The sequence below is a fragment of the Montipora foliosa genome, chromosome 10, assembly GCF_036669935.1.
Source record: "Montipora foliosa isolate CH-2021 chromosome 10, ASM3666993v2, whole genome shotgun sequence".
Lineage (NCBI taxonomy): Eukaryota > Metazoa > Cnidaria > Anthozoa > Scleractinia > Acroporidae > Montipora > Montipora foliosa.
In genome coordinates this window covers 23,385,840-23,406,498 of record NC_090878.1, presented here as the reverse complement: position 1 = coordinate 23,406,498, position 20,659 = coordinate 23,385,840, and the positions used below count along the sequence as shown (strand labels likewise).

Genomic DNA, 20,659 nt, shown 5'->3' with positions numbered 1-20,659 from the left:
TAAAGTGCCCCTGTGATCAAAAAAATCACTTCCTTTTTTCCTTCAGATTTTGAAAGTGTGTTTGCTTAACACCTGACTGGCAAAATTTTGAGCTTTGATTTTTATCCAAAGGCCGTTTACTTTGAGTGTAAGTTTTGGATTTCACGGTCCGCCATTACTCACGATCAAAACTGACCGATTAGACCTCAGACGGTTGGATCCAGGGAAAAGTGACGTCAGAGGCTCACTAGCTTAAAATTTCAGCGTGTGAACGCAGCTTATTATATATGCAAAGCGTGAGTTTAAAAGTCTGAAACCCCAAAACCCCCGTGCTGCATATTAATTCTGTGGCGTACACACGTATTGCATTCTTAAACTAGTGAGCCTTTGACGTCATTTTCTCCTCGATCCAGCTCTCTCAAGAACATAATGTTAGTAATGGCGGACCATTAAATAGGGAAATTACAGTTAAAATAAAGAGGTGTCTTTTTGAAATCAAGGCTTAAAACGTGGGTCACTTAGTGTTTTGTTAACATAGTTTTGAAATCCAAAGAAAAATATGAATTGACTTTTTGGTCACAGGGGCACTTTTTTTGGGGTGATAGGTGCTACATACTGTCTGTCCGTGATAGCAATAACTATATTATACAGTACAAGGCAATTTTACAAACGTAAAATAACAAAAAGGGATTCCCATACACAAAATTCAAACGCCAGCCTTCATCTTTTTTCCATTTTACAAATCCAAGACATGCACATCCTTAAATTCTTTTTTTACAAATATAATGTTACAACAGGAATCTCTCATCAAAGGCACTGTGTAATGTCACACGGACAACACTTGCATGCCACGGAATGGCATCTTAAAACATCACTTGTTCCCCAGTTGCAGCTTTCGCCGTTCTTTTTCTCTAACACGATACATTAAGCTGCAAAAGAATAGTTTGATCAATTGTTTGCACTCATCCTCATTAGCAAATTATTTCCATATGCTTAGTAATAATTCATTTTGGGAATCTGCTGCTTTTCTGATTTAACGCCCTGGTGGGGAAAAAGTGTTAAACCCAGGGATAATAATACGTGTGGAAAGAAAGTGTTACTCCCCCGTCAACCATGCATCAATTTCCTTCCACAAACACAAATTTGTAAAGAGTAACCACAGGTTAATTCAACTATATCTACCGGTAGTCATCATGCCAGGATCCCTTGAAATAATAAGTACACACACCAGATACACAAATGTTAACTCTCCTGGATCGATCATTAAGTGTTGCAAACCTCCTGGTCTCCCACCTTTCATTCAGCTGTCAGCTACGACATTTTAATCCAAGCCTAAGTTTTCTCAGGTTTCCAAATAATTTTAGTTTTCAAAACTTTCTCACTGTCCTTGGTCATTATGAGGCCCTGACAGGGTAAATTCCGACAAGCGACGTGGCCCAAAAAGTAGCGACAGCACATAAAATGAAATTCCGACAAAAGACATCCTTTCCCAGCAAAATTCCGACAGTGACGTCAAGACCGAGAATGAGCCCATTAAACCCCGACATGAGTGATTTTAAAATTCAGACAAGCGACAAGGGACTCCCCCCCCCCCCCCCTGTCAGGGCCTCCACTATGCACATCTCAGTAATTGTAGCATTGAAAGCATCCCCAGAAAGAAAGTCGCCATCATTCCCATGATGCTTAACCCACTGACCTCTCAGAGTGAGACTTGGCAGATTTTGCTCTGTCTAACACCAGATGATTTTACTCGTCGACTGGGGCATCCTAGGGCATTTGAGGTGTCAATGGGTTAAAATGAATGCCACTGGATAGTCATTCGGAACACTGATGTAAATACTGGGACACCTGGGTACTCTTATTTATTATTTATTTTTTTGGGTTGGGGGGGGGGGGGGGGGGGGGGAACCGAATTTTGGTGGTTTCACTTCCTCAGGAGCGGGTTGATGACAGTGGGGGATGTACAAAACCTACAGATTTAGATCTCTAGGGTTTGACGATCAACAAAGAAGTGGGGTGTCCTAGCTTTCTAAATTAAACTTGACAAGGGCATATAAGACTTCAATGACAGGCAAGTCTCGACTGAAGATATTCTTATCCAAATTTTCACTTATGATACCGAGTCAACAGCAATGATACTGAATCATTGCCTCTTACAAAATCAACGGACTCTTACTTACTCGTCATATTCACATCTCTCCCACAAATGTTTCTCGTGATGACATTTCCATGGCATAAGATACGTTTCTTTTCTGCATTTCAAAAGTGGTATGAGCAAGTGTGCGCAGTAATCTCTCCCCTGCAATGGAAGCTTGGCGTCCGCCATCTCTTTTGCAGTCACTTTCATCACTAAACAAGGAAATCGTGCTTGTTAAGGCTGCGAAAATAGTGTCTTAATGCTCTGGATGGACTAAATACTTTCGTGATAACAGGACATAGTAAAAAAGTGACATCAAGAGCTTTCGTAAAGGGAATAGGCTGCGTTTTAGAGTAACTATATTCTCACCTGGCTCGTACTTCTCGTCCGCCATATTGGATGTTTGGATCGCGCTACCCATAATTCCGCACGGGAATATAGGCATGCAATGCGTACGTAACGAATTTACGTAACGTACAAACAACTTGAACTTTGTCGCGAATTCGAAAGCAATTAGACCAATTAAAAAGCCATCATCTCGAGGCTCTGGGGAATAAACTCATACGAATCCTTAAATTTATTCCCCAGAACCTCGAGATGATGCCTTTTGTTTAGGACTGAATTTTAATATATCGAAATTGGTCTATTGCAAAAGGAAAAAATAATAAAGATCAATTAAAAAAGTAATTCTCCGTTTTTCAAGAACAGAAAACATTTTAGAATACCGCGCCATTATTTGCATACAAACATACAGAACTCAACAAGAAGACAAAAGTGGTCAAGTGTTCTTCGTTTAATAGCGCACTGCATGTGACATTTTTGAAACTTGATTCTTAAGAGACAATCTTTGCTCGTTTGCAAGGATCTTCACACGGTATGGTTTACGGCATGTTAGAGCCGGCTAAACGCTTTCGTCGCTGCCAAATACAGGACAAAGGCAGGGGAGGGGGAGGGTAGGGAGGAGGGATAAAATTCACAGCATCATGAGGTCAGGATTCCAGGGGCAGATCTAGGGGGAGGGTGCAGGAAGTGTGCTCCCCCCTCCCCCCAAGAGACGACCTGCAGCTTTTTAATACAACTGGTATTCTGCAAACAAAAATGTCACCATTCAGCTATGCCATTCCTTAGTGATGCACCCCCTCCTAAAAAAAATCCTGGATCCACCCCTGGATACTGTTCGTATCCATAGCCATTCTTGTGACTTTGACTACTTCACATTGTAGAGAAATCTCTCAGGAAAAAGAGTTTTTATTTCAGAGTTTATTCACGTCATCAATGCTCTCATTTATTACAGTGGAACCCCACCATATGACAAGTTTTCTGTTGACCCAAACAAAACCTCACTCCTTATTTTTCTTTACAAAATTACGCCATTAATACGACCTGTCAAAATGCTTGGTGAGGCTGCTGAGTGCTAAAAAAAACAGACACAATTTGACAAACATTACCTCATTTTATTGCACAATTTTCAGGGAAGCTGTGTTAGTGGTTAGCATGTTCAACTGATTATGACAACAAGTTAAAGTTATGTCGCCTTCTTGTTTAATCGGCACTAGCTGAGTTCCAAATGTGGTTAGTTTCTCCAAGTCTCTCTCCTCTTCTTGTCTGACAGATGGGTTATTTGGAATTATTTGACCCTAGCTCATTAAAAATACCATCCCATTAAATACAACCACATTTCTGTGTCCCAAAGTTGGTCATGATCATATTAAATGGATTTTAGAGTAGAATTCCTAGACGCCTTAACTTTATTATTCACGACCAACACCAGGTGACATGCATTGGTACTTCCAAACTAGCTTATTGACCAATAACTGAAAGCTTTGCACTTATCTCATCTCATTTTCATTTTTTTTTTTTTGACAAATATTAATTTTTTATTTATTTTAAACTCGAAGCATTAGCCAAACAAGCTCCGGGTTCTCGAGCATAAATAAAGTATGTATGCATAAAATATATGTACATGATTGTATGTCTCTTTATAGACACCTGAAATATTTCAGTGGCTTTAACAAGATTCAAATCCACGACCTCTGTGATGCTGGTGCAACTCAGTGGCTTCATAGCTCAGTTGATAGAGCATTTCACTAGCATCACAGAGGTCATGGGTTCGAATCCTGTTGAAGCCACATCAATTTTTTAGTTGTCTATAAGAGACAACTGCATGAAAGTGCGAGTACCACTTTTTTCTTTCATTTATAACTCCCACTTCAAATATATACATTTGTTTTGTCCAAAAAGTACGTTTCCGGGATACCCCTTCCTCCCCCACCCTAATCAATTTTGTACCGCTGTCGACAAGGCTCGTAGAAAACAGAAAAACACAACATTGTTCTGGGGGTGCGGGGGAGGGGGGCATTTTCGCACCGAGCTTGAAATCGACTCTAAAGGACAAGTTTAGAGTGTCTCAACAATTTTGACGCCAATTGGGTCTATTTTGGTTGTCTGATCATAAGCAAAATTTAACCCTTTGACTCTCATCTCAGGAGTGACCAGCATGTAAATTCTCTGCACAATTTCAATGAAATGTCAGTCAGACAGGTATTGAGAATGAAGATAATTATCAGCTGAAGAGGTGCGATCTTGATATAACACCAAATTATCACAACTACCCGGCAAAGAAATCTATGGTTCTAGTTAGGAGAATGAACAATTTGATCTTGGGAATGAAAGTGGTATTTATATTTAACAAGCTCATTCAATATAGAGTCATGGCATTTTGAGGATTAATCTTTGAACAACATCTGCACAAGCTGGTGATGAGAATATGAAGTATGGTCACTGAGCACTGGTCCTGTCAATGCACCTGCAGCAAGAATTTAAAACAATGCAACTATGAGATCCTTTAGGAGAGTATTTTGTGTATTTTTATGTAGATTTATTTCTCTCCTTCAAATGGACATTTCATAAATTAAGATTAATATCTAAAAAAAATTACACAAAGAAGAGAGGGGTACCTCTTGGTTAACTAATGATGTGCCTCAGTTAGCTTAATTTCTATTACAGAGTGAAGGAAAACGCACCCATCTTTTAAGAGTGAATATTGGCTTTAAGACAACTTGCCCTGTATGGCCGTGGAAGTGTATTAATGTTTTGAAATTTTTTCCTGAAACAACTGGCCGAATGTAAAGAAGTTTTTTTTATCAACATTAGCTGATATAGTAAATTACATGTAACCTCTGTAAGAAAGATTTGTGTGCTCATATATTGTTTTTGAACGATAGGCATTAATTTGTCGGGACAGTTACTAATACCTTCATCAACTTGTTTGATAAAAACAAATTTTCATTTTCTACACCCCACCAGTGCAGCACATAGCTTCTTTAGAAAGTAACCCCTTCATTTCTTCTTTACGTTTTATACTGGACCTTCAGCCAGGATCTAATGCTCTATCTTCCTTTGGGGGTTGGAGTGGGGTGAGTAAGCAGCTTCATTACACACCTAAATTCCTTGTTCTTTTCACTTGTTCAACCAAGTCATCACTGCTGAATTTATCACTGATTACTTCCAGCTGTGCTACCAATTCACCTATGTGCTGAGGTTGTCAAGAAAAGAACAAAGATGAATGTTTAGACACCATGTGCAAGGAGACAGTGAGTCTCTATGGCTTACCTTGTGCTGAGCATGTTCTTGTTTAATTTGGTCATAAACTTTTTCAATGTTGGCAACTCTTGACTCCATTTCTTTATACCTATATATAAAGAAACTCAATTGTGAAAAGCCTACACAAACTGCGTTGAGTTGGCTAATCCAAAATTAACCCATTGCCCCCTGGAGTGATACTAAGTAACTGGCTCTGGCCAAAAGATTTTACTATCAATGGGTTAACAACCTTGACCTCCACTCGAAAACTATGTCCCCTTTCACCCATTGATTCCAAGGAGTTACACTTAATAGATAGTCTGTCTAATGCCAGATGATTTAACTTGTCAGTGAGGCGGTTTAAGTCTGAGTCAATTGGTCAAACTTAATAATTTCAATGCGGGGAGGCGCGGTGGCCTAATGGTTAGCGCCCTGGACCACACCCCAAACCAGACTCCGGATTGAGCGGTCCGGGTTAGAGCCCTGGCTGGGTCAATGTGTTGTGTTCTTGGGCAAGACACTTTATTCTCACAGTGCCTCTCTTCACCCAGGTGTATAAATGGGTACTGGCAAATTTAATGCTGGGTGTAACCATGGGATGGACTTGCATCCCATCCAGAGGGGAGTAGAAATACTCCCAGTCACTTCATGCTACAGTATTGAGTAACCGGAGATAAGTGCCGGCCAGATGGGCTACCCACGGCTCGTAGCAGACTTTACCTTTACCTTAATAATAATTTCAATGCACAGTTAAATTAAAGTTTAATGTGCCTGGGGGCCTTTTATATGGGCCCTGTTGACTGGGTTCATCCAGTTTAAATACTGTTATCTGACCCATGTGGAGTGAGGCCCTGGGACATCTACAAGTTTCCACTACTGCCCAGCCAGCTCTCAGATGGACACTCAGATTTCGGTTTACCAAAAGACAGGTCTCAGGTCACACAGGTCTCCTTCACAGGTCTCTGTTTTACCAATACAGAAACAAACCTAAACATTCAATAAAGCTAACCTTAGGCCTAATGCGACCAAAACAGGACATTTTAGGCCTAAGGTTAGCGTTAATGAATGTTTAGGTTTGTTTATGCATTGATAAAACAGTCACCTCTGACCTAAGACCTGTGTTTTGTACCTGCCCCTCCTGTTACACTGATAAACAGGGAAAAACCGTTACGATGATGTAGGGGAGGGGCTGAATGACTGAAATACTCCATAAAAATGTTCTCCATTCTGCCACAACACTTAATAAACGGGTGTCTCAAAAACGAAGACCTTAAGACCCGTAAGACCCTTAAACACAGAAACGAATGAAGTACCCCAAAAACTCTCAATTTGGCTAACCGTACGCTTAACTAGGCCTAAAGTTGGTTTTTAGGTCTAGGGTTAGCCAAATTGAGGGTTTTGGGGTACAGTTACATACTTTATTAGTTTCCGAGTTTTCAAGTTTTTGTGGTCATAGGGTCTTCATTTTCGAGACACACCATAATAAACAATTCACGAGAACCTATTTGGGTCAAACCCTTGGCACTTGTAAGCAATCATTGATGGAAGTCCCTTGTTGTTAAACTAAATGTAAAGTACATTTAATTTTTTACAACATTTCGTCTTCTCAGAAATACCTCTCAAGAAGATGGCCATCTGAAGCCAAACTTAATGTCTCGTTTGGTATTTCGCCACATCTTGCATCCTGTAAGTTACCAAGCACCTTTCTCTGTGCTTGTCGGTTAAGACTTCTCATTATTATGTCGTCTCTTCTATTATTAACTGGAAGACAATGAAGGGAAGTCAATCTTTCACCATGCAATGAAACAAAACGAGAGGAGCAAGAAATTTAAAACACTGGTCTACATGTAGATACTACAATGAATGATTTTGTAGTAGCTTTTACCTTTTCTCAATGCATTTTGAATGATCTCAATGGGAATATGTCTTGAATCCTTTGCTGGAGAGAAATTAATTACATTTATTTCAATCAAAAAAGTAATGATTGGAAGCATTACGTAATTCAAGGTTGTAAGTATAGGGTAATTTTATGCTATCACCTATTCTTTAATGCTCTGCAAGTATTTGTACATGAAGATTACATGTCAAAATTAGTAGTGCACAACAGGAAGTTATGTAATGTTTAAAAAACCAGCAGCAGTGTTTTATCGGGGTTTAAAAACATGAGGCGTAGCCGAGTGTTTTTAGGCCCGATAATTAAAACACATGCTGCGAGTTTTTTGAACAGCTTAAAAAACATTCCACAAAAAGCGTGTCCCTCTGGACTCAGAACAATGGTTCAAATTGTGAGAGGTGAATATTAGCATACAAGAAAAACAAGCCATGCCTTATCAGTATTCTTTATATATAAAAGAATACTATAACAAGGAGTGTTTTATCAGGATATAAAGCTCATACACGTAAAGTTTTATCTGTGTTTTGATAGGCTGTTAGCCTCATGAATTATTAATGAGTTTTTTAAAAACAGAGTTAAGAAATGCATTGCTGTGTAAAGGTTAAGTTACTGAGTCATCTATTGTTAGTAGCAGCTTTTACTATCCACTGCAAACTCATAGATGGAACCTGGAAGACGGCCAAATCATGGTAATCCACCCATTGGTCCCCAGAGAAAACAGGCACCTTCCACTGCCATTGATAAAAAGTGGAAGGGGATAAAGAGAGAGAGAGAGAGAGAGAGATTGAGTGAGAGAGAGAGAATAATGTAAAATGCTAAAAAAAACACGCCAACATCTGAAACACAATGCTACAAAATGCCTCTGAAACTGCAAATATATGCCAGTAGAGAAAATCTGGCTATATTTGAGTGCTGGTGATCCTTGCTGTTAATTTCAAAAATGATCTCTGTATCATAAGGCTGTCACTGTAACGTTTTAAATGGCTAAAGGAAGTTGGGAAAATTGTTAAGGAAAACTTTGACTTTGTGGTGCTAAATCTGATTATCAGGATTAAAGAAGGCACAGGCTCCCCATCAGGAGTATGAAACACCAGGTAGGCAACTATAGCTGCCTTAAGGACAAGCATGATTCATGCACTTGATGGAGTGCAATTTATTCTATACCTCTGATCCTAGCTAAAGCAGGACAGTCATCTTCCAGCTGAAAAGGAGTTTTCAATATCTTGATTTGTTGTCGAAGAAAACTATGGTCACTTTGGCATTCATCTGTGTCATAGAGAGTTAAAGAATCTCTTTTGTCTGACATGTTAATGCTGCTATCAGACTCCGAAGATAACTGTTCAATATCATTAAGCTCTTCTGTCCTTGTTTCAGGTTTGCTGAATGAAGGCATTGATTCTCCATCAGCTGGTAACTCTTCTGAGGGTTGACTTTCAAGAGGCTGTATAGGAGTTGCGTCACTGGAACATTGCTGTTTGCTTTTCTTTGATTTTGTTACTGTTCTTCTTTGAGCCTGTGTTTTGTCATCCACGTTGCCTCTCCTCAATCTTTTAATCTCTGGCAAGTCAACTGCCTCATCACTGATCTTTGCACTTTCCTGAATCAGGACATGGATAAAGTGATTTCAGTGGTTATTATGATTTGTAGTAAAGGAGATTTTTTCAATGATATGGCTCAGAAAATGCTTGGAAAAATGCAAGTACTCCAAACAGGAATAGAAAGTATGATCTTCCGATCACTTGTGCCAATGTTTTACCTTTAAAGTATAGGAGACTCTTGGGAGCATTTAAGGCCATTAATTAAACTAGGTTCATTTAGACGATATACCTGAACCTATACAATATTTATACAAACAATTAAGTGCTCAGAGGAATATTGTCATCTTCAATATAATTAACCCATTGTTGACTCTTGAACTGTCCTCATTGACAAGTAAAATTGTCTGGAATTAGACAGAGTAAAATCTATTAAGTATCACTCCTAGGCATCAATGGGTTCAGTCCTCAGAGCAATAAATTATTCTCACCTTCACCAAAGTTGAACCAGGCCCTCAAGGCTCTTAATAGTCTCACGTGGCCCAGTGATAGAGCCTCCCATATAGTAAACAGAAGGCCGTAGGTTCAACTCCATCCTTGGAGACCCAGGGGCAGTCAGTCATGACGGGACAAGAAAATTATGGGCAAAATCGGGACTGGTGTAAAGGAGCTCTCAGGTTTTTTCTGATTATCCCTGAGCCATCATCGACAAAATAAATCTTATTTGATTCTATTGTACTGAGGCTGCATAGGAATGGTGGGTGTAAACTGGGAATTACTAAACCACGAAACAGTGAAACACTGAAACAGTGAAACGAAACACTAAAACATCATGCGAGTAATTTGACCCCACCATACATTGACTACTAACTGACCTAGGCCTAAACAAAAGTTTTTAGGCCTAAGGTTAGCTTTTATGAATGTTTACGATACTTTCTGTATTGGTGAAACAATGACCTGCAACCCCCGACCTGTGACCTGCGACCTGCAAATTAGACCCGCCGCTGAAAAAACCCAAGCCTTAACTCAGGCTATTTTGGCCTAAACACTGTGCTTTAGATAATGTTTGAGACTTTAAGGTTAGCATTTTTGTAAACTTTACGGTTTGGGTTGTTTTTAGTTATGGTAAAACAATGACCTGCAACCCTAACCGTTACCTGCAACCTGCACTTTACACCCTCCGGCCTACATGTAGCTACTTGAGTAGCAATGATGGCATTACTCCACGATTCAGGCAATTTTATTGCAACTAGCAACTTAGAGCTTTAGCGAGCTACTATTGTAGATAGAGTGTACACTTATAAGTGTGCTGTGTTGTGATATGCCGTAAAGCATTGTACTGCGTACTATTGAATTTTAGTATCACCCAACTAGTGGACTAATGCAAATCCTGCATTTTCATTGGCTACACTACTACAGGACTGTTAGTAATAGTCCTCGAGTAGCGAAAAGCGTGACGCTTTCTTTCATTTTCCAAATAGATATTTCTTCAACTTGCATTTGCTAACTTTATTATTGCCTTTTGGTTGGGTGATACTAAACAATTACGGTAGACCCTTCGCCCTCAAGGGTCACGGGTCAATAGCCCATGAGTCCTGAGAAGCCGAATGGACTATTGACCCGTTGCGGGCTACGGGTCTAATAATTATTGTTAAGTACTGTGCAACAAAAAAAACGAGAAAAAAGTTGATCTTACAGGTTCTACAGAAGCCTTTTGTCTACGATCGCTGCCAGTATTTCTTTTTCTTCGTCGCGATCCAGTGAAATATCTCATTTTACCAATACAGTAATAATTATATTCTCCCGCGCCGTTCTGAGGTCGAAACGTCCCGTATTTTTCCAACAGTCTGCTATACTCTTGAGCAGCGGATGAACTGACACTCACCAGTAAGTACTTTGTGTAGACTTTGTGTATCTCTTATCATAATGTATTTAAATTATATTTTTGGCATACTAACGTTTTTTTATTACAATGTCATCATGAAATTAAGAGGCCATTGTTTTTAACAAACTTTCACTTTTCATACGAAGAAAACGTTGAAGAATTTTACCACCAAGATCAACGACGGCACTGAAATTCTTAATTTTATCTCTCGGTTGGAGAGTATCTCTAGGCAAAGATTCAACGCGTTTGTGGTTGTCAGCGACATCATCGTCGCTACGAACCAGAGGTAAGAAATTAAATTTTCGTCTTATTCCATTTGAATCCTATGGACTAGTAACAATAAGCTGTTTGTCTGATCCTTACTTACGGTCAAAGATATTAGGAAGGCGATGGGGTTTTTTTTCTTCAATTTATCCTCTATCGCTTTCGATCGGTTGGCAAAAAGGGGAAAAAGGTGTTAAAGTTAGCAGGATCTTCTAAAACTTTTCATACAGTATGATGACAGGATCTTGACAGTTTGAGCTTAGACCGTGTCATATAACGTAATTAAAATGCATTAAAAATCGACTTAGCCAAGAAAATTTGCTTTTAAGTGGTTTTTCATGATCATCGAGGACATTTGAAAGTGAATATTTTTCATATTGGTAAATTGATCTGTTTTTTCTGATCTCTGAAACACCTGCAAGTTCTTTAACTTAAGCTTAATGATCAGGTCTAATTTTTACTCAAGGTTAATTCAGGTTAAAATTTTTCATTGAGTCATTGTTAACTGAGTAGATTAACAACAGGCTAGCTCAACCAAATTGCTTAGTAGCCTTGTAGCTGCAAAATGCTCAATTTTTATTTATTAGAGATGCCAGTGTTTTTATAAATGTTAGAGACAGATGGTCTTTTTCGGATGATCACTGTTTTTTGCAATGTAAGTGTTTTTAAACACCTGGCCTCGGTTGTTCAAAAGGTGGATAACGCTATCCACTGGATACATGTATTAAAGTCACTATCCAGCGGACAAACATCAGCAAAACCAATTGACTTATCCAGTGGATAGTGCTATCCACCCTTCGAACAACTGGGGCCTGGCCTGAATTGTTCAAACGATGGATAGCGCTATCCTTCGGATAAATCACTATCCAATGGGTAAGTAATAGTGAAACCAATTGCACTATCCAATGGATAGTGATTTATCAGGTGGATAGCGTTACATGTATCCACCTTTTGAACAACTGGGACCTTATTTTTAAAGAGCTAGTTGCTATGGTAACTATTACAATGCATTATTACATAAAAATGTCTTGAGCAATCATTATCATAGTCTGTAATTACGGGTTAAATACCTATCAATTATTAGCTCCTAAAGTTGGTTTTGTTGGTTGTTGCATGCAAATAAACTGCTTCTGAATCACCAATATTCAGGGTGTTAGAAGAAGCGAGGAGAAAGTTCATCCTGCAAATGTTTAGACTCTCACGTCTTTTGTTCTAGCTTTGACCCATTGACTGAACTGAACTGTGCCCCACCTCCTTCCCCATTGACTAGTAAAATCGACCTGCATTATAAAGAGGAAAATCTGTTTAAGTCTCCAGGAGTTAAAGGTTTAAATTGTTTTGATGAGTGAATTTAGAGGTTGTTAAGGACTAAGCTCTACATACCGTACATGTAAATACAGTCAGAGGTTGGCTGAGGCTATTTGGCAGGTGCTGGATCCTTTTATGTGTACATTTACTTACAACTTTCAACAAGGCTCTTTTAGTCTCATGAGAGATTCAGCACTAAATGCCCAAGGCTACATGTATGATAATATTATCATGGGACTTTATTGTTTGAAGATTGATTAGCACACTGTATACAGACATGGAGAGCATGCAAAAATGAGCAGACAGACAATAGATGAGTGTGGGAGGTGGTGCCTTCAGTTTGGTGAAATTAAAAAACCAGGAAGAGTTCTGTAAGGGGAAGAAAGTACCTATGGCAACACTGCAAGTGGCCTTCACCTGACAGCACTATTGCACTGAATTAATGGGTGAAATTTTGACCAAACCAATACTCACCAGGAATGGGAAGGGAGACCAGGGGAGGGAAAGATTTAACCCATTCACCTCTAAGCCGGCCTAAACCAGCCATACTTACTAGACTAAGTATTTTAGTCTGTCTAACGCCAGACGATTTTACTCGTCAATGGGGAACCCCAAGGAGTCAATAGGTTAAATACAGCTTGAGCAAAAATGGCTGTGGAATAGCCAGTAAGCAAAGAAACTCAAGCTGACCATGACGTAACTCCCTGCAAAAAAAGCAGGGCCACCCCTGGGCACTCACTTTCCTTAATTGCTCTGGGCTTCTAATTTCTGTCTGCAGGTGATACTCACCTACTGCGAATCTTATTGAAAGCAGTCTGTATAATTTTATAAGCTTGAGACATTAATATATTTGTTATTGTGGAACTGATCCAAAGTTGTGATAAATTAAAATCATTTGATGGACACATTTCAATTATTGTCTTTTTTTTCTTGTTTTTAGAGCTCTTTGATATTTTTTTTAAAATTGTTGGCAAATTGTCTTCAGTACCTAATTGTCTTGGTCAAGTCAAGTGCAAAGATGGAACAGGAGACCCAACAACCAAACTTAACTTTTTCCTTGAAAGGAAACGTAATTGAAGCCTAAGACTTTTTTAACTTCTTGCATCCTCTCCAGTATGTCTAATGCTGCGCAAACATTGTTGCAAGAAATTGACCGAGTAAGGGAGATTGGATATCCAGAAAGCAATTTGGTGAGCAACAATTTAATTTTACTTGGTAGTAGTATATCATTTTGTGGATACCATGTGTTCTATGATTGATGAATTTAGTGTGCCCTTTTGTACAGTTTGAAAGTTTGGTAACGTAATTGTGTTCACTTTGATTTTTTTTGGTGGGGACCAGCCAGCAAATTGACATTTGGAATGGTTCCTCGAAATGACTTCCAAGAGAATGCTGTGACAAAAACTGCTACACTGTATTATCATGATAATTTCAAACACAATAATTGTTGTTAAAATTTCTTTATCCTATTTCAGATGGTGGAGGTGAGTGCAAACCACAGTATCCTCTGCAACGAAAAGCTGTTTGTCCCACATATTGACAAGAACAAGCTTGTGACGTGGATTTTTACAGTCAAGTCAAGTGTAAGATTGTCATTTGTGGCTGCATGACTTAAAACATGATTGTATGTACTGTACATACAATCCTGGCCAAAAATAATGGGACAATTTGCTACATATATCTCAAAGTCTTTCTCTCCCCCCTCCCCCCCTCCCCTCGCAATGTTGTTACGCTGCTGTGTTTATATACAGTCCAAAGGATCCCAGCAACTATCAACATTGCGAGGGGGAGGGGTTTCTGAAAATGACAATGAGAGCTTGAATAAGGTTATGGCGACTGCTTATAGATGTGTAAAATAAAAATGTACAGTGCCTGAGCCATTTTGTGTTCTGTCCTGTAACCTTTTTGGCCAGGATTGTATGTATCTGGTGTAGATAATATTGTTGAAAAATTGATGAATTGATGTTTTTGTTCAGATTGTGAGTGAGTGCCTGCCTTTAAAAGTTTTTTTTTTAGGAGGCAGTGTGACCCAGTGGTTAGGGCGCTTGCCTTGAGATCCGGAGATCCCGGGTTCAAGACCCGCTTTAACCACTCGTTGAATTTGATCCTGGTAGTCCCTGGTTCAACTTCCCGGCTGCACTTGTAAATAGCCAACTGGTTTGCCTCCGGCCAGTTGGGATTCTTAACAGTTGTTGTTGTTGTTCTGTTCTGTCGTTTCGTTGTGTTTCATTGGCCCTGAAAAGCCCCTATGGGGAGCAGTCAATTAAGTATGTATTCTATTCTTGCATTCTATTCTTTAAGTGGACATACATTAGATGTTGGTAAAGGGGACTTTGATGCCTGTTGATAACCCATTCAGCCCTAAAGCTTCCTCCATTGACAAGTCAAATTGTCTGGTATTACATGTAGACAGAGTAAAATCTGTAAGTGTTGCTCTCTCAGAAGGGATTGGTCACATCACGCATTTCAGTGCAATCTGGAGCCCTAAAAAACAAGCGAAGCAAAAATATTAGAATGAGGCAAAGGATAATTTAGGCAATTTAAGTCAAAACCAAGCCAATGCAGCAGTTTTGCTGGGATACAAGTATTTGGGGGGACTCTGGGGAGGTTTGCCCTAATTTATGCTTTGGGTTGAGTGTCTTTTTCGCTTGCTTCTTTTCCCTCCCTCCCCACCATATTTTGCGGTAAGTATACTTTCCATAATATACTGGTTTTTCTCAGTGATGTGTTGACAGATTCTTGGGAGGTGGACTGACTGGCTCAGTTGCCATGGTGATCTTTTCGCTACTCAGAGGAGAGTGCTGCCTCCTCTCTTGCTACCTTTTCAGTGCCTACCCACCAATACATAGTAACATTGGTGTGGTGTTTTTAAACTACTACTACTAATATTAATAGAAGGCAGCCAGCCCAGTGGGTTTGTAGGGTAACTTGCCTTGAGAGCTGGAGATCCTGGGTTTAAGGCAGTTACTGTGACCACTAGTAAATTTGATCCTGGTTGTCCCTGGTTCAGCTTCTCGGTTTTGTTTGTAAATAACGACCTTAAGTTTGCCTCTGGCCAGTTGGGATTGTTAAAGTTGTTGCTGTTGTTCTGTTCTGTCGTGAGTCAATTTGGCCCTGAAAAGCCCCTGTTGGGAGCAGTCAATTACTGTATGCATACCGTATAATAATAATTATATACAAATTGTACATGAAAAAATTACTCGATTCTGATTGGCTAAGAACAGTGCAGTTCAGGTGTAACACCAGTGCAAAAAAGTGTAATACCAGTGCAAAAAGTGTAATGCCTTGTGAAAATTACACATCCAAATTCCGGATTATGATTGGCTAATAAACAATAGGATAAATTGGACAGAACCTGAATCAAATCTTTTTTTTCAAATCAATGTATGGCATAATTTTCCCAGATTGCATGATAAAAATCACATGATTAAATTATCTTGCAATGTGGAATATATAAGCTTTCTAAATTTTTCCAAAGACTACAAATTGCATTCGCCCTACGGGCTCATGCAATTTTGGTTGTCTTTGAAAAATTTACTTGTGCTTACATGTATTTATTCCAAATTGCATTCGAAATCATGTGATTACCTAATGGATACTAATGTAATGCATACAATATTAACAGTGTATTAATGCTGTTACCATTATAAATATGGTAATGATATTCAATAATGATAGCAGCCCTAACAGCACCTCCCTCCCCATGTTCTGTTTATCATAACTGAGCCATTCATTTGAGGGAAAACTGCGGCATACCAGACTGGCTGAGCATCAGTGTTACTGCTTAATAAACAGTGATTTAGAATCATTGTCTGACTTTATTTACTTTATTCACCAATGACCTACCATCTACTGTTAGTTTTGGGTTTTTATTAATGTATGCCGACAATACCATGATATTCTGTATTGGTCAGTTGGCAGATTTAGCCATCGCCCTGTTAAACAAGGCTTTGCAAGAAGTTTACCAATTGTTTTTAGCAAATCAACTGACACCACATCCGGGAAAAGTGAAGTTATGTTACTTTGCAAGAAAGACATCATACTGACCTCTACCCCCGACGCTCCTAGGAAACACAGTCTTGTGCTACGTGACAAAACCCATTTGCTAAGAATTGACTTACCTGGGTACCATAATGTGTAATGAACTTTTTTATATCTATAGGTCTAAGCTTGATAATACAAAGCCGTCTTTACAGGGTTTTAAGGCCAAATTGAAGTTCACCTTTAACATAGAATTTTTGATTGCCAAAAGAAGTGGTAAACTTGCACAACATTACAAAAAGTGGGATTCCTTTATTTCCGTACTAGTATAAGTAACTCCACTTTCTATTATATATTAGCATTGGTAAATATTATTACATTACGCCACGCAAATTTGTAGCCTGTGTAACAAGCTGGTTGTGTTTCATTGTACTATTATTTCGCTCCCCGTCCTATTTTTCGCTGTAATGTAGCTGTAATGTTAGTATTGCAAGTGATGTATTAAATAGCTTTGTAAGCAATATTTCCATCAGTCTATTAAGTAGCGTTAGTAAGATTAGTGTTTAAGGTACATGTATTGTTGTTATTGTAAGTAATAGTAGTTTTTGAAAGTAAATTCATATTGTAAGTATTGTAAGTATGTAAAAATGTCATTTGTATTAGTGTTGTAAGTAATGTTCGTTTTCTAAATAATGCATATATTTAAATAAAAATTGACAAAAAAAAAAAAAGAAAAGAAAGAAAGACATCATAGGACCTCTACCCCCGACGCTCCTAGGAAACACAGTCTTGTGCTACGTCACAAAACCCATTTGCTAGGAATAGACTTACCTGGGTACCACAATGTGTATAATGAACTTAAAGAAAAGCTTTGCAAACAAACTGGAACTATTAGAACGTTCCAGGTTTTAGAGATGTCTTACTGAAATTCTATTTTAGTGTAATTTTATCATCTATTATGTATGGCCTTGTTTTGTGAGGTGCGTGCTGTAATTAGGATATTATCAGCTCAATTGAGAGACTCCACTGTACGTCTGCTAGGATTATGGCATCTCGTTGAGTATTAAACTTTGCAAATTGAATCACAATCGGGTAATATTACAAAGTGGAAATTTTAAAACTATTAATTTTTATAAGGCAAATAATGACATTCTTCCAGACTGCCTTTCTAAGAGCATCTTCAGAAATAGAGTAAGTTCTTACTCATTACGGGGGCAGAATGTAGCTTTGATCCCGAGATACAATGGCAGATTATTGAGGGACTCTTTAATAGCCTTTTGTGGGTCAGCCCTCTGGAATTTAGTTAACTGTAATGATAAACTTAACAATTTATCAAAAAACGACTTATTACTAAAGAAGATTTTAAAGACTTTCTCTTCGACAGCTCAACTGCCTCCACTTCTCGAATTAGAGACAGTGATTACATGTATTTTTAGAATTTAAGGGATTAGGTAATGCTATGTGTTTAGCTTAGTATTTTTATATTTAGTATTTAACATGTCATGTTATGTATTTTATATTTAATATTTAATATGTATCGATACACGATAATTATAACGTATTTTATTATTTTTATGTATTTTGACTAATATTTCTAGGTCTTAGATTAAATACTTGTACACACGACCCCACAAGCTTGGCAGCCTCAACTCTTATCGTGTATAAATAAAGGCTTTATGTTATGTTATGTTATTGTCATCAATATCCAATTTTTTGTTGGTCTCTTCAGAGTCGTGTAAGCAAGTGGTGTAGATTATCCCGTGTTTTTACTCTGGACCCATATCTTCCTGAATACAGTATAATACAGGTCAAAGCAAGCAACAATCCCACGAACATATTACCTCAGGCAAGCCAGGAATGGGAGTCAAACCATAGTTGTCAAGTGACCACCTACCAAATTACACTCCAGTTTCAATCTTTGGACTATGGAAGTTTTCAACAGCGTCTTGTGTTTGATTTTGCTGAGCGACCATATGTATACAGACAGCTTGAGGTGGTTGTTGCTCCTGAACTGTCTTTGCTGCGCACAATTCAGTACCCTGTGCTTTGTGATGAGGACAGTGAGCTCTCTTGGCTGGATAGATATCCTGTGGTTCCTTTTAATCCACAGGATACCCAAGGTGTGAGACAAAAAGCTCTACTGCTGAGCACTGCAATAATGATAATGAAAATATTATTTAATAACTTAATCCTAACCCTACACTCTGTACATAGGTATTGAAGATCAAAAGGTCAAAATGAAGTTCTGGTTAAATTTATTTTTGCGTTTAGTATAGGGTCTTTCAAAAGCCTAAACAACCTGGGTCTTTGAAGTAAAAAAAAAATTGACGTATAGGGTCCCTCCTGGGTTTATCGTACCAAGGGTTGCAAAATTATTTACTTCTGTGAGTCTTCTGTTTGAGAGGGAGGAACGCATTCTCTACTGGAACTTACAGTCAGTGCTACTATGATAAGAAAAACACTTCCTTTTTTTGTTTAGAAATTGAAAGTGTATTTTCTGAACACCTGACTGGCAAAATTTCGAGCTTTGATTTTTGGCTTTCACGGTCCGCCATTCCTTACGTACAAAACTGGCCGATTGGAGGGTTGGATCTAGGGAAAGGTGACATCATTTTACTCACTAGCTTAAAAGTTTAGCGTGTAAATGAATCCTATTATAAATTATTATACAACACACAAGTTTAACCCATTGACTCCTGGGGGTTCCCCATTGACGAGTAAAATCATCTGGCGTTAGACAGAGTAAAATACTCTGCCCTGCGGGCAGTTGGTTTCTCCTACGCTTCCCGAGAGAGAAACCACTGCGAGCAACCATTAGTTTCTTTGAGTGAGCCTCTTTCCAGCGCCAAGGACGAATAAATTAAATTTGAACCGGTAAAACGACTTAGTAAACTTGTTTTGGCGCTTGCGTGTGCGTTCAGCTACGTAACTGCTGTGTTTGGGCGAGCCTGCCGTGTAGTGATTTCCCGCGAAATAAGACGAAGTGATGTCAAATACATCACGTGAAGTGCGACGTAATTCGGACATGCTCGATGGGAAATCAAACGGTTGGTCGCAGTGGTTTCTCTCTCGGGAAGCATAGGAGAAACCAACTACTCACAGGGAAACAATACTCAGATGTTAGAGTAAAATATTAAGTATTTAGGGGTCAAAGGGTTAATTAAAATTCTGAATTCCTGAAAACTCCCGTGCTGCATATTAATGCTGCTGCGTACGTGCACGCAATAGCTGCATTCTTAAACTAAAATTAAATTAAATTTCTCCTCAATCTGACAGCTCTCTCAAACAAACGCTTAAAAATTGGGTCACTTAGTGTTTAGTTAACGTCGAAATCCAAAGAAAAAGAAGAATTGATTTTTTGGTCATAGTGACTCTAAGACTTTAAAAGTAAGGTATTCTGGTTTCCACAGTAATGCATGGCTCGATGACTGGCTCGAGGTAAGTCAGGTCAGTAAAGATGTGCTCTTTTCATGCAGCACTTATTTATTTATTTATTGAACCTGTTCTTCCTACTCTGGTTATGCAATATATATGTACACACAATTTGACAGTGAGATGCATGAGAGTGCAGACCTTGTAAAACATAGCATCTTAAATATTAAATCAGATATCCTTTGGGCAAACAACAATTTAGCAGAGAATTCTTATCGCACACACTATCGTTATTCCTTGTTTTACATTAGACAGTATTTATTGTTTTCGGTTCGTTTCCATTATCTTGTGAAAGGGCAGGTGATCGTGACCGTGTCTTTACTTTAATTAAGGTTCCAGCAAATCTGAATACCCTCTCCCACCCAACATGGCAACAGCTGTAGAGTTTGGTCATTTTGATCATCTGGATGACACTCTTTGCCCTGAACAGTACAGGCAACGTCTCCACATGCTTCTCCACATTGAAGAGTACGAGCGTCGTCGTCAAATGACTAGGTTTGTTATTTGTCAAGCCCTGTGTCATCATGACTCGCATTACCCCCAGAAAACCAAAGCTCACTCTCACATGCTAGTGCCGTGATCAAATACAAAGTATCAAAAGTCGTGGAACATGACAAATCCAGTTTGTAGTACTGGAAAGTTGCAATTGTGGGATTTGACTG

At 38.7% G+C, this 20,659-nt stretch overlaps 3 protein-coding genes across 6 annotated transcripts in view; 1 reads left to right on the top strand and 2 right to left on the bottom strand.

The window, feature by feature from the left end:
- Positions 1–698: 698 nt before the first annotated feature.
- Positions 699–2,572, bottom strand: LOC137973020 (NADH dehydrogenase [ubiquinone] 1 beta subcomplex subunit 7-like). Its single transcript, XM_068819727.1, has 3 exons — positions 2,486–2,572; positions 2,160–2,328; positions 699–908 (listed from the first exon to the last, which is right to left on the bottom strand). The coding sequence occupies exons 1-3, from the start codon at positions 2,559–2,561 to the stop codon at positions 851–853; spliced, it is 303 nt and encodes a 100-aa protein (XP_068675828.1). The 5' UTR covers positions 2,562–2,572; the 3' UTR covers positions 699–850.
- A 779-nt stretch (positions 2,573–3,351) lies between these two features.
- Positions 3,352–10,984, bottom strand: LOC137973118 (uncharacterized). Of its 2 annotated transcripts, XM_068819859.1 has the most exons (7): positions 10,824–10,978; positions 8,757–9,189; positions 7,584–7,637; positions 7,315–7,459; positions 5,729–5,807; positions 5,558–5,651; positions 3,352–4,922 (listed from the first exon to the last, which is right to left on the bottom strand). In XM_068819859.1, exons 1-7 carry the CDS (start codon positions 10,899–10,901, stop codon positions 4,843–4,845), a joined length of 963 nt encoding a protein of 320 aa, XP_068675960.1. In that variant the 5' UTR covers positions 10,902–10,978; the 3' UTR covers positions 3,352–4,842. The 2 variants fall into 2 exon arrangements, with proteins under 2 accessions (XP_068675960.1, XP_068675961.1); XM_068819860.1 differs by lacking the exon at positions 5,558–5,651 and having other exon boundaries at positions 3,378–4,922; positions 10,824–10,984.
- A 102-nt stretch (positions 10,985–11,086) lies between these two features.
- Positions 11,087–20,659, top strand: part of LOC137974050 (3'-5' exoribonuclease HELZ2-like) — a 90,531-nt gene continuing 80,958 nt past the window's right edge. For 2 of the 3 annotated variants that reach the window (XM_068820965.1, XM_068820963.1), the window contains exons 1-5: positions 11,087–11,298; positions 13,525–13,774; positions 14,060–14,167; positions 18,295–18,685; positions 20,330–20,492. In XM_068820965.1, the coding sequence (XP_068677066.1) occupies positions 13,700–13,774; positions 14,060–14,167; positions 18,295–18,685; positions 20,330–20,492 (737 nt within the window). In that variant the 5' untranslated portion in view covers positions 11,087–11,298; positions 13,525–13,699. The remainder of the gene's footprint in view (positions 11,299–13,524; positions 13,775–14,059; positions 14,168–18,294; positions 18,686–20,329; positions 20,493–20,659) is intronic. The other variant, XM_068820964.1, reaches the window with a different exon arrangement.